General features: G+C 38.5%; 1 protein-coding gene across 1 annotated transcript in view; it reads left to right on the forward strand.

Moving 5' to 3' along the window:
* Positions 1-11415, forward strand: part of TUBG1 (tubulin gamma 1) — a 32153-nt gene extending 20738 nt beyond the window's left edge. Inside the window, exons 9-11 of the mRNA XM_026679829.2 lie at positions 1172-1324; positions 1668-1829; positions 11148-11415. Of these exons, the coding sequence (XP_026535614.1) occupies positions 1172-1324; positions 1668-1829; positions 11148-11357 (525 nt within the window). The 3' untranslated portion in view covers positions 11358-11415. The remainder of the gene's footprint in view (positions 1-1171; positions 1325-1667; positions 1830-11147) is intronic.
* Positions 11416-13033: the final 1618 nt, after the last annotated feature.

Raw genomic sequence — 13033 nt, forward strand, 5'->3', positions numbered from 1 at the left:
TTCAATAGACAGACTCAGAGCTCAACATAGCTGCAGAGTTGCAGAGCTTAACAGAGCTGCAGAGTTGCAGAGCTTAATATAGAGCCACACCTAGGTGACTTTTAGTTTCAGTTTCCAGCCTAGGCTACTTCTAGTTTCAGTTTCCAAACTATCCTCATTGGCTGATTTAGTTGCTATGCGTATTCATTGGCTGACCTTGTTACCGAGCTCTATTCCAGTTCATGAATATACTGACAGTACTTTTTTCTGTTCTTTTAATATTTTGATGAGCTTAAGAAACAGTGGATGCCTTGAATATTGTAGAAGATTGACGTATCTATAGCTTCCTGAATGTCCTTCAAATCAAATTTTACTTACTCAGTGATGTCCTAGTGTGATGATTTGTCTCTATTGCAAGTTTTAGGGCGGGCACAAAGAAAAATAACCTTGATTTGAAAAATACAGTGATTGGTTTTACACAGCAAATTAAGGTTTTCAAGCAAGGCCATAGTACTTTGATATTATTTGAATCGGCCATACTGCCCAACCTGCAATTTGCTATGAAATTATTGAAGATATAATACTAGCAATAAAAGCATGAGCTTTCCTGAGATATATTCATGCAGCCATGTTCCCAGAATGTCAGCTGTCTTCATTTTTCATTCTTTTCAACAAGCAACGGGACAAGATGCCAAGAGGCAGGTTGCAAAGGCTAATGATTCAAAGGGTATCTGTTGCATGGTGTTTAAGGGGGGGCGTGCACAAGATTTTTGCTGTGCTTTTTTCCTCTTCTCATCACCTTCCTTTTGAAGATGGGATGCTCTTACATGATTTGTCTGCTTTTCTAAATTTAAGTATTTACTCTGTCAGAATAGCTAATTTATATTTCTATTTTCTTTCTGTTACTATTTAAGGAAACAAAGAGTTCATAAAAAGGAATCCTAATTTTCTGGATTCAGGAAAAGTCATCTTGTAAAAGTGGTGTGTGATTCTGTCATTTGGTCTAAGTTTTGGATTGGAACTAATGTTTCATAGCTTTAATGCATGAAACCAGCTATGGGCCTCTGAATAAATTCTTTAAATGAAGATTCCTCCCATTCTCTGTGTGTAATCATTTTTTCTTTTGTGTACAAGACAATCTTCAGTTCTTCCACTGAATAAATGCTATATTTATGTCTTATTTTGCCCATAGGTGGCCAGTGTGAGGAAAACTACTGTCCTTGATGTCATGCGTCGGTTATTGCAACCTAAAAATGTGATGGTATCCATGGGACGTGATAGGCAGACAAACCATTGCTACATTGCCATCCTTAACATCATCCAAGGGGAAGTGGATCCAACCCAGGTCAATAGCTTGAGAAATATTGGGCAATTGTTTTAGTTGTATTATTAAAGCCTATCGCTTCTGACAATAGCAATGATCAAATAATTATACTTTTTATGTCAAATCTGTATAATGTATAAGTATTGATTTGAGGCAGAGATAGCCTGTGAGCTTTTGGGTTGATGAATTAGAAATCCCTGTGCATTATTCTTGGTCACACTCTCAAATTAATGATATATTGAGTGAACATTTTTTCAAGGTTACTTTTTGCAAGAAGCTTTTCTACTATTGTTATTCCTCACTACGGTTGAATAAATATATTTATATACATACCCATACTTACAAACCATTTGCCCCTCATCAGGTCCATAAAAGTTTACAGCGGATCCGAGAGAGGAAACTGGCCAACTTCATTCCTTGGGGCCCTGCCAGCATCCAAGTGGCACTTTCAAGGAAATCTCCATACTTACCATCAGCCCACAGGGTCAGTGGTCTCATGATGGCTAATCATACCAACATTTCCTCGGTAAGTTTGAATGGGACCATTAAGGTTGTAATTATTTAGAAACTTATTGTTCTTGTATGGGAGATAGTAGCATGGAGATGTGCAGCAGTTCAGATTTTATATCCCAAAGGTGCTTTGGAATCAGAGGAGTAGAAATATAGGATACTCTTATAAAACAACCATGCCATTTTCCAAGATCTACATTTGTGGAAAGATATAATTGTAAAACTTTGCAGACAGATAGAATATCCATTCTCCTATATAAACCAAAGTAGTTCTTTGAGATTGACTTGAAGATTCTGCACAACTCTTATTTATTTCCATCAATCTACCACTCCAGCCACTTCCCATTTATATGCCACCACTGGAGACTGAGTTGTTGATAGTGGCCCAATAGAGGACAGGACTGAAACAGAACAACAACAGCCATACCATTGCCTCCACTGTGTTGACATATCACTATTTCTCAAGAAACTACATAACATTGGTTCTGTGCCCTTTTTAAAATTAAATTCAGAATTTAGTAGATGATTTCTCACTTTTTCTCACACTAATGGCTTTGAACTAATATCCGTTTTCTAAGTATAGAGTTCATGATTCAGAAATAGTTTACATTTATTCCTTGAGGAGGAAGAAATACAGGTTCAAGAAATGTGACAGTACTTGAAAGAATATTTTATGTTATGAAATTTCTGGTGAATAATTATGGGGGAAATATAGCATACTTATTTTTTGTGTGAATTGAGAGGGGCTGTTTGCTAATGTAGGATGGGAAAAGTGTTGTTTTCCCCAAGTTTTATCAGATTTTTATTTTTAAGTATGCATCAATTTCAATACATGAACAGTGTGGTCCCTGGATATAATTCATTTTGATACAAACATCAATAATTTTAATCATAATAGTTGTTATATTAATCAAACTTATATAATCCTAGTATTAATATACATATTTTTAAAGTAGTTATTCAATATTTCAATATTTCATTTTAATGCCAGTGATGTTATAAGTATATATGGTAGTACCATCTTTCAACCTCTAATCTTTTCCATCAAATTATTACTTATATTCTATTATTTAAAAAATTATATCTGCTAATATTTCCCCTATTTCTTATTTCTACCTCTGTTCTAACTTCTAATCAGGTCACCATTGCTAATCCTAATATTAATGCACATGTTTCTATAAGGCATAACCCTTCATTATTTGGTTGTTCAAAGTCACAATATACCATTCAAGTATATACCAGTCTTCCTATTATTTAAGAATACCTTAAAATACCTTCTTTGAACCTCCAATCTTTCCATCTAACTATTGCTTTTAATATAAAGGTGTGTATTCTTATTTCTACCTCTATTCAAATTTCTAATCAGGCCATCATTATATTGAGGGGCGGGGGAATCCTTTCTATTCATCATCTCTTGATCATCTTAATACTTCAATTCTTGTGTTTTTTTTAACTTGCCTCCCATACTCCTCTCTTGGATTTTTATCTATATCAACACCTGTATCTTCACTATTCAAACTGAATATTTCTCCCATCTCTATCCTCCTAAGCTGTCAGGTCTCCAGAGTATCCACCCAAACCTCTATCTCCCTTTCAAAAGTATCTTCCAGGTTATCCAATTCCATTTTAAAATCTCTTAAAATGCTTTCCCCTAAGTTTATTTCATCAGTCATTATTGTCTTTATTGTCTTCTCCTTCCCATCTAGTTGCTTTGTTTGCTGGTTTGTCCATTTTGTCTTGTCTTCCGTTCTTTCTGCTATCTCGCTCTTTCCTGGACTGTTTGATCTTCATTCATCAGTTGTAGCATATTTTCTATTTTCCCATATATACCTTGCATTAGGTACTTTCTGTAATCTTTTCCATAGTACCCCCTAATGCTTTGAAACATCAACACCATTTAATCTCACTCCTTTCCCCCTAATGGAGCATCTTGTCTTAATTTAATAAGTCACCCTCTTGAGTCCAAAAACAATATATTCCAGTCCAATGTTATTCCTCAGAAAGTTCAATAATCATAGTTCTTTACATCTCAGGATTATTAATCAATTCCATTTAAGTACCGTGTTTCTCAGAAAATAAGGCTGGGCCTTAATGTTGTTAGACCCCCGAAAAAATGGCTAGGCCGTCTTTTCGAGGGGTGCTTAATTCCCCGCCCCCGCCTGCACCCTTCTTTAATGGCCATAAGGAGTGCCCCACACTCCTTGCTTGCCTATCTGTAGCCTGCCATAGTCTACTCTGGAAAGCTTGGCAAGCCTGGCCACTACGCCGCTTCTTTTGATCCCTGCTTTCCCTGCCAAAGTTTCGCACATCCAAAGCCCCCCCCCCCCCGCCATCGCCCTCCCCCCCACTTTCTTTCTCACACACAAGAAAAGCGAGCAAGAAAAAGAAAGGGAGAAGGGGGCGGGGAGGCACTTTGAAACACATCCAGGACTTTTCACATTGTCATGATCAACCCCTGCCACATGAAAATGGGGAACGCAATGTTTGTAGGGTGTGATTTATCCAGGCTGCCCTCTCCTGTTATCTCTGCAGCCTTTGGGGAAACTTATGGGGAAAAGTTAGGTTCACTAAGTTACGTTTCTATGGCGGATTTTTGACTTTTCCCAATTCGCTTGCTGGGTGGGGAGTGGGCGTCCATTCTCTTCTAGCCTCTGCCTTTTTTGTTTGGCTCACAGCTTCCAGAATTTTCCCAGTCTCCCAATGGCTACAGAGCATGTGGAGAAATGATAGCTTTCTTATTTCTTCCAGACTCTTAGTCAAGTCATATAATCTAACTGCATATAATCTAACTTCAGATTTGCATCTTCCTGCAAAAGACAGAGTCCTTATCTCTTCCTCTTTGTTTCCTTAATTGACCACTTGTCCTTTTGTAAACAGCTCAGATCAAAGGTGTGTGGATTGTCTTGACACATACCAGTCCTTGGAGGAAAAAAAGGGGTGGTGGTGGCTGGGATTTGCCATGCAGTTGGTAAGTTGCAAAAGGGTTGTTTGGTGGATTTTTAATAAATTGGGATGTTGCTTTGTGGAGGCCCTCCCCATGCGCGTGTGTATTCAGAGACTGGGAAAACTTTGGAAGCTATGAGCCAAAGAGAAAAGGCCGAGGCTAGAGGAGAATGGACCCTCCCCACCCAGCAAGCGAATTGGGAAAAATCAAAAATCCACCATAGAAGCGTATCTTAGTAAACCTAACCTTTCCCCACAAGTTTCCCCAAAGGCTGCAGAGATAACAGGAGAGGGCAGCCTGGATAAATCACACCCTACAAGCATTGCATTCCCCATTCTCATGGGGAAAATCTCTTCCACTTCACGCCCTCTTTTCCCTAATTCTGCTAGAAACAACCTCCCTGCACACACACACACACACACATACACACACACACACACACACACACACACACACACACATCCATGGCAGGGGCTGATCATGACAACGTGAAAAGTCTTGGACATGTTCAAAAGTGCCCCCCTTCTCCCTTTCTTTTTCTTGCTCGCTTTTCTTGTGTGTGAGAAAGAAAGCGGGGGGGAAGGTGACGGGGGGCTTTGGATGAGCAATGACTGTGGCAGGAAAAGCAAGGATCAAAAAAAGTGGTGTTACAGAGGCAAGGGAGTGCAATACGATGGACAGACGAGTCGCGTGGTGTGAGTTGGGCAAGTTTCCCCCCCATTCCACTCTTCCCCCTCATGCCTCCTCACCTCATGTTGTAAACGGCTGCGCATGCACTTAAATAGGCCTAAATTTTGAGGGCAGGCCTTAATTTAACTGCATGCGCACAAAACAGTGCTGGGCCTTCGTTTTGGGGTGGACCGTATTGTTGGAGAAACAGGGTAGTCTAGGACAGTGGCCCCCAACCTTTTTTGTGCCACGGCCCGGTACCGGCATCACAAAATGATCCACGGCCCGGTACCAGCATCAGCACGCATGACAAGGCAAGGCGAGCCGAGCGACCAGCCAGCCAGCCGTCCCCCGCTTCTCCCTGCCACCTTCAACTTCTCCTTTGTACCTTTGTCGATGGGCTTCGCTTGGACGGTCGCTCGGCTCGCCTTGCCTTGGGTGCTGAAAGAATCTCGCGCCTTAGTTTCATTGAAGCCCCCTTGATGAAACTAAGGCGCAAGATTCCTTCAGGACCCAAGCGCGCTTTCCAACCGGAAAAGCTCACCCAGAAGCACTTTCTCGTCAAACAAGATGGCGCCCAGCAAACCGGCGGCCCAGTAGGAAATGTTCCGCGGACCGGTAGCGGTCCATGCGGACCGTGGTTGAGGACCCCTGGTCTAGGAAGCTTCTGCAAATAAAAAAATCACTTTGTTTTCCTTAAAGTTTTCTTTATTCTCATAATAGAGTCTCCAGTAATCATAAAGTAACTAGTGTCACCACAGTCCTCCAGATGAATGTTGTTTATTTCTCTCATCAAAATGTTTTCTAAACTTTTTTTTTTTTTTTGAAAATTTTATTTTTGAAAATTTCACAAAGAAAAAAACATAATACAAATAAAACATCTTTTTTTGAAAATAGCATGGTCCCGGGTTATCACTTCATACAAACACAAACTCAATTTCATGCTCATTTTTGGGTTCTGTTCCATATCTTATTCCTGTTTTACATTTTCAACATAATTTTTCCCCTCTTTTAATTTTCTCAACTTTATTTTGATTATCTCATCTCAATTCAAATCATTATATTATACTTTTGTCTGTCCTGTTTCAATTTCATATTATCTGTTCTCATTAAACAAATTTTCCCCTGTAGTTACTAATTGGAGTATGACATCTTTATATCTTTTAATTTTATCCATTCAACTCTTATTTAAGCTTCAATGTATACTTTAAGATTATAACATTTATATATATATATGTGTGTGTGTATGTGTGTGTGTGTGTGTGTGTGTGTGTGTGTGTGTGTAAATAAAGCACTCATTCCATTCCAATTCAATTCTATCATTAATATTCATTAAAATCTTAACATGTTCATGAATAATAGTTAAAATTTTCCCATCCTTTCCTGATTTAATTCTCTCATTCACTTTATTTCTTTTATTTATTAACAAACATTCCACTAGATTATGATAAATATTTTATCCATCATTTTAATCATATTTTCTAAAATTATTTCTATTTGTAATATAACAATACTATCTTATGTACCTTTGCAGAATCCCTTTTACAATTAAGTTTTCACCCATTGTCTCTAAACAGGTTTATACTTTCAATTCTTATACCTTTTCTCTGTTTCTTTATATCTTGTTTCTGTTCTTTATAACTTCTTTTCCTTTTCTTCTTCCCCCTCTTCTTCTCCCTTCCCTTTTTTCCTCCTTGTCTTTCTACTTCTAATTCTCTCTTCTGTAATCCCCTCTTCTGTTGCTTTCTAATATTATGCTTATTTTTCAAACTATTCTTCTTTTTTTTTGGTTGTTTTTTCAAATCTTAAACTTTTCATTCTCTTTCCCCCCTTTCCTTTTCCCCCCACATAAAATTACTTGATCATTAAAGATGGCTTCTTGTTTGTCCCAATCTTCTTTGTTCTGCAAGCGTTTCTTGTTGTTTCTCATAGTTCCAGAGCTCCATTTCTAAGAGTTGAAATAGGAAGCCAAAAGAACCTCTCCCTTCTTGTGCATCTTCTTTGTACTTTTTAAGTTCCATTTTCAGTTCTTCTAAAAGTGGTGTCATTTTAAACACTTTTAAACAACCACCCAATTGATTTTAGTCATTTAAATGCAATAACCAAAAATCCAAAGATCACCAAGTAATCCAAAGAATGTTTTTTCTTCTGTAAATTCCTTTTAATTCCAGGCAGTCTCCTCCATTTTTCCAGATCCTGCCCTTTTATTCTTTTTCTCTCCTTTCCTGCTTTTAAAAGCTTTTAAGTATCCGGAAATCTTTATTATCCCTTTGACATTTTATTTTCAGCTTAAATGCCCATTGATGTCAAAGTGGATTTTTTCAATTTCTTGCTTATGTCTCTTAGCTGTCAGTATAAGGAAGGAAAGAAAAAAAAACCCAAGTCCTTTCCCTTGCCTCTCTCCTTCGCTGCTTCAAAATCTTCTTTGGGAACAATGTTATCTTTTTATATTTTAAATTCCAGGGTACCTTACGTTGTATGCTCCCACGCCGAGTTCTCCCTGTTGGAGGGCTCTGAAAGGAGCTAAAGCCACCCTCTAGGGGTGGTGAAGAAAAGAGGGGCACCCTGCAGCTCGGGGAGAGCAGCAACTCTCCTGCTGGACTCAGGGCTTCTTCCGTCTCCCTTGACGAAGAGAACAGGCAGCCATCATGGCTGCCACAAAGCAGGGACAGCCAAGGCAACAAAGAAATATGCAGGAGCAGTTCAGATGAACAGTGATTGGAGCTGGGGAATGTGTTTCTGATGACTCAATTTACTCAAGTCTTTTCCTTCTCTGGATTCCCTCCCTGCAAATAAGCCTATTTGATCTACAGGAATTGTTCCTTAACATCAAGAGAATAAAGATAAACATCAACCATCAGGGACTTGATCCTGGATGTATTTGTTGATCTAATATTTCTGATCAAGCAAATAGGACTAATCAGACTTCAGAATACAGCAGTGGCTTTTGGTTGGAAAATGCCTTATCCTTTGCAATCAGATCTTCCTTGCTATTATTCAGCACAGATTACTGAAAAAAAATGCTCTGTTCAGTAATTCATCCAGACTGAATATGTGTACTGTCCTGCTCATTCGCATGCACGTTTAACAGTAGTTTAATAGGTTTATTAAAATTCCTCAGCAATTCCCTTCACCAAAACCCCAGAACTGTGCCAATTAAATCCACCCAAAAGCAGACCAATGCTAGTCCACAGAGCAATGGCCAATGAGTCCACAAGGCATCTGAAAGTTTCCCAAACAAGATAAATCCTCCAAGCTAAATTAAATCCACGATACATGAGGATTCACAAGGCACAATCCAAAGTCAAGATAGGAATCACAATGACCAGGAAACATGCAGCTAGGACGCATTTTTCCCAGCATCATCTCCATCTATCTGCTGAGCTAAATAGCCAGCCTCTGGTACAGCCCATCAAGAGGTTGTCTCCTCAAGTGTAATTGGGTTGACCTTCATTCCTACTGCCTTTTCTTTGCCCTACATATTTTCAGATCAGAAAGCAGTTCCTCACTAACCAGCTGCAGCTGCATGCTTTTCCCACCTGAAGCCTAAGGGCCGTCCTGCTGTAGCTGTGCTTCAGCCAAATCACTCTCAGATGGCTACTCTCAGCCATTTACTAATTCCCATCCTGACGTGTCTGGGCCTGGTTCCTCCTCCAAACTGAAATCTGGGGGTTCGTGGGGGAGTCATCACAGTATATGAATCTGATACCAGGATTATGTTTATATTTAACTTTCCCTGCTTGGGAAATGGATCTCAGCTGCTTGTTTGAAATAGTTACAGTGTACTGTTTGAGGGAACATGCTGGGACAATTTTAACCTGGTGCAGTTTAGGGGGCTTACAATGACAATAGCTATGTCTCTCATATATTTTGTGGGGTATATATCTGATCTATAGGGTAAAAATCAGGTGATATCTTTGAGAAAAAGTTACTATAGATGAGAAGCTTAAAATTATGTAATTAGGATCAGATTATCAAAAATGCTTTTTTTAACATGTGGAGGGCAATTGTTGGGATGATACTGTTCTTGAGAGTGAAGGTTTCTAATAGCCATTTTTATGCTTTAATTGGTAATCTTATTTGCATTTTTGCTCAACTCTGGAATAGAGAAGCACACATTTTTCTCAATCTTCTGAATTGAAGTAATTTGCATAGTCATCTGAGGAACTGAGAATATTAATATGGTTGGAAAATCTATCATAATTTCTTCTTTTGAGATTAATGAGCATTGTAATTGATTGGAAACGAGTCAGAAAAGCTTAGGACCTTTCAACTGCATTATATTACAGGTTCCATCTATGCCAGGGGTGTCAAACTCCAGCCCGCAGGGTGCTTAAATCTGGCTCACGGGGCTGGCCTAGAAATAGCAAAGGACTGGTCCAGGGTGCCTCTGGCCAGCAGAGTTCTGCAGGAAACTGTCTAGGCCAAAAATGGGGATGGGCCCCTCATGCAGCCCTCATGCATCCTGTTTTGGGCGGGAGGGTGCCGCAGGAGGCATCTGTCCCATCTCCCTCTGCCCCATCAGCTGGCCTGCGGAGAACTACAATGTTGATCCGGCCCTCGAAGAAATCCAGTTTGACACCTCTGATATATGCATTTAAACCTCCTTCTGAGACTGCTGCATGATTCTATTTTAAGTCTTGAATTGAAGTGTCATAAACATGGAGATGACAGTGGGCTATACTTCCAATTTCAATTATTCATTTACCACTGTTCTACATCATACGAAGGGGTGAACAAATGAAATACCATCTTGATAAGTTGAAGAAACTGATAGTTAGAATTTGTAGCAATTTGGGAGAGGTTGTACAACTTGTTCTTGATGGATTATATTTTTTTTGAGACTTGTATAGCAAGTTTTAACTTTTGATTTGCCAATTGAAAGTCATTTTCCAAAAACATAAACCTGACTGTACTTCTTCATATCACAAACTACATTATTCCAAATCTTTGGTTGGACTGCCTTAATGCATTTGGAAACTGATTAGTCAAAATTGGTTTTGTTTTTACCATCTGAGCTCAAGGCTAACATCAGACCAATAATTACGTAAACAATATCCCAATGAAGAAACTGCCAAACAAGTAAACAGCCCAACCGAACAACCTATTAGACCATTCCCCACCAGCACAGACGGAAAGCCACTAGATTAGAATATAAACTGACAGCAAACTGCACTCCTTACTAGCACTGATGATACCTAATTTAGGTAATGCAACGTCTGCAAGAAAACAAGTACAGAGAGCACCACGTAGCTTAGTTTTTCTTTCAGCATATTATTTTTAAATGATTTTAAATTTACTAATTAGTGTTTTACTGCTTAATATATTAGCCCTGCAAACACCAGTATTTACAACAAAATACAGCAGAATAAAAATAAACCCTAATTTCTCAAAATAAAACTCCAGTTGATCTCCCATCATATTACTGTATGCCTGGCTCTAGGTCTGGGTCTCTCAAACTACAGAGTAATAATTTATGCTGGATGGCACCATTTTACTAACTGCATCTTCCTTCTCCCTTTTAAGAAAAATAGAACCATAATAAGAAATCCTCTTGCTCTTACTGTATTATACTTAGAACTGAAAAGAGCAATCCAGCATTTTATTTTATTGTTCCAATGAAGGTTGCTTGGCATTGTTAGAGGTTTATATGATTACTCTACTCCTTCTCTGTAAAATCCTCTCCTATGCCTTTTTTGACCAGTTGTTCTTTTCATCTAGCTCTTTGAGCGCACCTGCCATCAATATGATAAACTGCGCAAGCGTGAAGCCTTCCTGGAACAGTTCCGAAAAGAAGACATGTTCAAAGAGAATTTTGATGAACTTGATGACTCCCGAAAGATTGTCCAGGAGTTGATTGATGAATATCATGCTGCCACTCGGCCTGACTATATCTCTTGGGGCACTCAGGAGCAATTAATCAATTTGTAGTGTGCTTTTTCCTGTCTGGAGTATTTTCTTCTTGTAACAATAAATTATCTTAAATCTGTCAGTTTTTCTCTTTCTGTAACTTATATCTGGAAGTAGTTTATTTATTGAATTTATATTGTTGTCTGTTTGCCCATGGAGACTTCAAAGAGAAGGGATTCTTTCTATGCTGTTGGGTTTATAACTATTCATTTCAAAGTTCAAAGTTACAACTTTTAACGTTTACATTTTGCAATCTTAGGATCGTTGCAGTATCCGTGGTCACAAGATCAAAACTCAGATACTTGGCAATTGGCATGTATTTATGACAATGCAATCATTCACTTAACAACTGTGGCAAAAAGCTCATAAAAATCAGGCAATGCTCTTATTAAAAACTGCTTTGCTTAGCAATGGACATTTTGGATTTAGTTCTGATTATAAATCATTAAGTCCAGCTTCCTCCTTTCTACAGGAATCTGGCTAGATTAACATCAATGTACCAATTTCTGTGGCTTATTTTTAACATTCTTAAAAGGCTTTTTTCTGTCTTATGCTATATTCACTTGCACTTGCGCTTATTTAAACATATTTCTGTTGAGGAAGTCTCAGAGTGGATAATGAAGAGAAATATCTACAGGCATTTTAAAATAATCCAAACCTGTATTTCCTGTATACATTTCTGGCAATTTTGTATTACTTAGCATTTAATATACAGTTCCATTAGCATATAATTGATGAAGACAGATTAAAACAGGAAGAGTAAGCTAGGCAGTGGAGGCCTGGATATCTGTGTAGTGATCTATGCCAGCAATTAAGAAGTATCGTGAACCTACTTTGGCAAAGATTGGTCATTTTGTCACTGATCTTTATATTTTAAGTTTGCCGTCTATTTCTTAATGACACATATATTGCAGGTGTTACAAGGCATGCATGCAAGAAATTACAATTGCTATAATAGCCAAGACTTCATATCATTTGAGCAGTTCACTTTATTTTTCTGCCACTTCCTGCCACAGTGATTTTCAATAGTTAATCTGCGTGTTCCTGTGTCATTAATCCTACTGCCCTTGTCACTTTCAGTTGATCATCTGAGAGTTGGGAGCATTTTTAATACTTGCTTTACTCCCTTTTTAGAGTTCTGCTTAATGTTTCCTCATCTTTTCTCCTCCTTGAAAGTAGCTAGTAAATACCCTCATCTGATCCTGTCTTGAAAAGGGAGAGTTTTATGCCAATTCCATATTTCTATCATAATTGGTTATAGTCTTGCTTAAAAGAGCCAGACTACCAACAGCTTAACTGACGGAAAAAAACTATGGTAGACTGAGTTGGTGTCAGGATAGTGTATTCACTATCCTTTTTATGCTTTCCTGCCCAGTGGAATGCCAAAAATAAAAGTATGTGAAGAAGCTTGGGACTCTGCCTGACTGCTTGCCAATCAGCAGGATAGTTTTCCAAAAACAGAATGGGACCAGATTTGCTATGTGGGAAGAACCTGGCCAAAGAAAGATTAGAAAGTAAGCCAAAGCAATTTGGAGAAAAACTATTTGGAGGAACTTCACCCAATGCATACCTATGGGATAGGCTATTGGGCAGTGAATCAGAATGACCTTGCTATTTTAAGTCCCTCCCTCCTCTTCTAGTCATGCAATTTAAAATGGAGCAGGCTTGGAAAGAATTTTAGAAGCCAGATTGCTATT

Source organism: Notechis scutatus, chromosome Z (genome assembly GCF_049901735.1).
Source record: "Notechis scutatus isolate UNSWTSFEM ecotype Mainland chromosome Z, rNotScu1.2, whole genome shotgun sequence".
Classification (NCBI taxonomy): Eukaryota; Metazoa; Chordata; class Lepidosauria; order Squamata; family Elapidae; genus Notechis; species Notechis scutatus.